General features: G+C 47.7%; 1 protein-coding gene across 1 annotated transcript in view; it reads left to right on the forward strand.

The window, feature by feature from the left end:
• The window catches only part of UBE2Q2 (ubiquitin conjugating enzyme E2 Q2), a 72,452-nt gene that overhangs the window by 54,035 nt on the left and 16,518 nt on the right, over positions 1–1,899 (forward strand). Inside the window, exon 7 of the mRNA XM_019503836.1 lies at positions 1,105–1,165. Coding sequence (XP_019359381.1) covers positions 1,105–1,165 — 61 coding nt within the window. The remainder of the gene's footprint in view (positions 1–1,104; positions 1,166–1,899) is intronic.

Raw genomic sequence — 1,899 nt, forward strand, 5'->3', positions numbered from 1 at the left:
CATCATGCCTGCTGATGTCCTCTGGTCCGACTTCTCAGCTGTTCCACCACAGAGTGCTTGAAAGCAGTTGCTGACTTAAGTCCACTCTTCAATTCTGGTTGGGGGGGCACTGCTTCAAGTAGTCATATGCTGCCATGTCTCTTCATTTCCCTTTAGCCTCTCCAGTATCAACCTCTCATAACTCCTGTCTAAATAATCTTCTTCCTTTTTCTTGATGTAATTGTAATATAGATACCCATGCTTCAGACCTTTAAATCTTTTCCTCCAGGGCACACGTGAACTTAGACTTGGTGCAAAAGAAGTGGTCCTGACCCTCTGGGAGGGAGGCAAACATGGCACATCCTGTGCAGGTCACAACTGCTGACCCAGCCTCCATTTGTGCTTCCTTTCCTCCCTGGAGGACACCTAAGCTGAAAACAAACCCACTGAACAGAAACCCACACACAAAACGTTGACACCTGGTGCCTTGTGCACACCCACACAGGCTCCTGCTCCCTGGATCTGTTTGCTTCTCTGTCTCTCCCTCTCTCTCTCTGCTGGGAACTGCCTAGCCTCATTCCACCCCTTAATTAGATAAAGCAGGCCCAGACAGACCAAGTCCTGTCAATCAGTCACTCCAGAGGTGGAGAAGAAAGAGGGGGTGGGAGAAGGAAAAAAAAAAAGCCACACTAGAAAAACCACACACCAGGCAATATGCAAACTCAAGCACAAATCAGACACCCAAAGTCACTAGCTCCCAGGAAAGCCTCAAGGCAGTCTTACTGCTGAGCTGCTTATCTTGGTGCAGTTGCTGACTGCTTACTGCTCTGCTTGAATTGAAGTGGCAGAAATCTACTATTAATGGGACCATAGGACACCCTGGATTCAAATGGTACTTCCATTGATGCTATTAAGAGTTAAACTAATGACCTTCTTGCACTTCTCCTGAAGGTGTACAGCTTGATACCAGTACCTTATCCATGCATATAGCGGATTAACCACTGCTTTTATTTATAGACTGTGCTAAAGGCACTTAGAGAAAAGATTCTAATGTTTTAAAAAAATTAATAAAAACCATTCAGTCAATTGCTGAAAGAAAATTTTACTTCTCTGATGTTTCCACAGGGATTTATTCAGTGGAACTTGTAAATGACAGCCTGTATGAGTGGCACGTTAAACTTTTAAAGTAAGTGACTTTTTTTTTTTTAACTTCACAAAGCAGTATGCTGTATTGACACTGTTGAAGGGATGACAGTATGGTCTAATTGGTGTGTGCCATTGGGCTTTCATGGCCAGAGGACTCCAACTGGAAGCATGCTGGGACTGAAATGTGTAGCTAGTAGGGGTGTACAAAGCTTCAGGGTCTGATTTGATTTGGAGGAGGTTCAGCCCAATTCGGCTTGCTCTTCTCCACCTCTGGAGTGGCCGAAATGTCTGAATCCGAATCAAATCGGGAAACCAGTAAAAAGGTCTGAATTGATTTGAAAAAGATTCTGAGAGGTTCGGAGATTTGGGCAGTCCCTGCTTGCTGCCGCAGGGAGCTGGACCCAGACTCTGTGCCGGTAAGAGTGGGGAGGGAACCATGGCTGCCCCACCTGGCTTCAGGTCCTGGCTCTTTTAAAAATAAATAAATGAAAAACCTCAGGCTTCTGCCAGGTGGGGGAAGAAGAGGTGATCCCTGCTGCCCCCCCACTACCCCATGCTGCATGGGGGGCTCTACCATGAACCTTCCCCCACTCCACCATGACTGCCTTGCCCAGCCCCAGCTCCCCCCAAAAAGTAAAAATAAAAAAATTTTTAAAAAAAGCTTCCACTCGACCAGCTGCTGTACTGGGGCTTCTGGGGGCTTGTGGCAGAGCCCCCCACCCAGCACGGGGCAGTGTAGGGCAGCGGGGATCACCCCCCTCCCCCCCCCCCCCC

This window comes from Gavialis gangeticus, unplaced genomic scaffold, assembly GCF_001723915.1.
Source record: "Gavialis gangeticus isolate Ggan-Ray unplaced genomic scaffold, GavGan_comp1, whole genome shotgun sequence".
NCBI classification, from domain to species: Eukaryota; Metazoa; Chordata; order Crocodylia; family Gavialidae; genus Gavialis; species Gavialis gangeticus.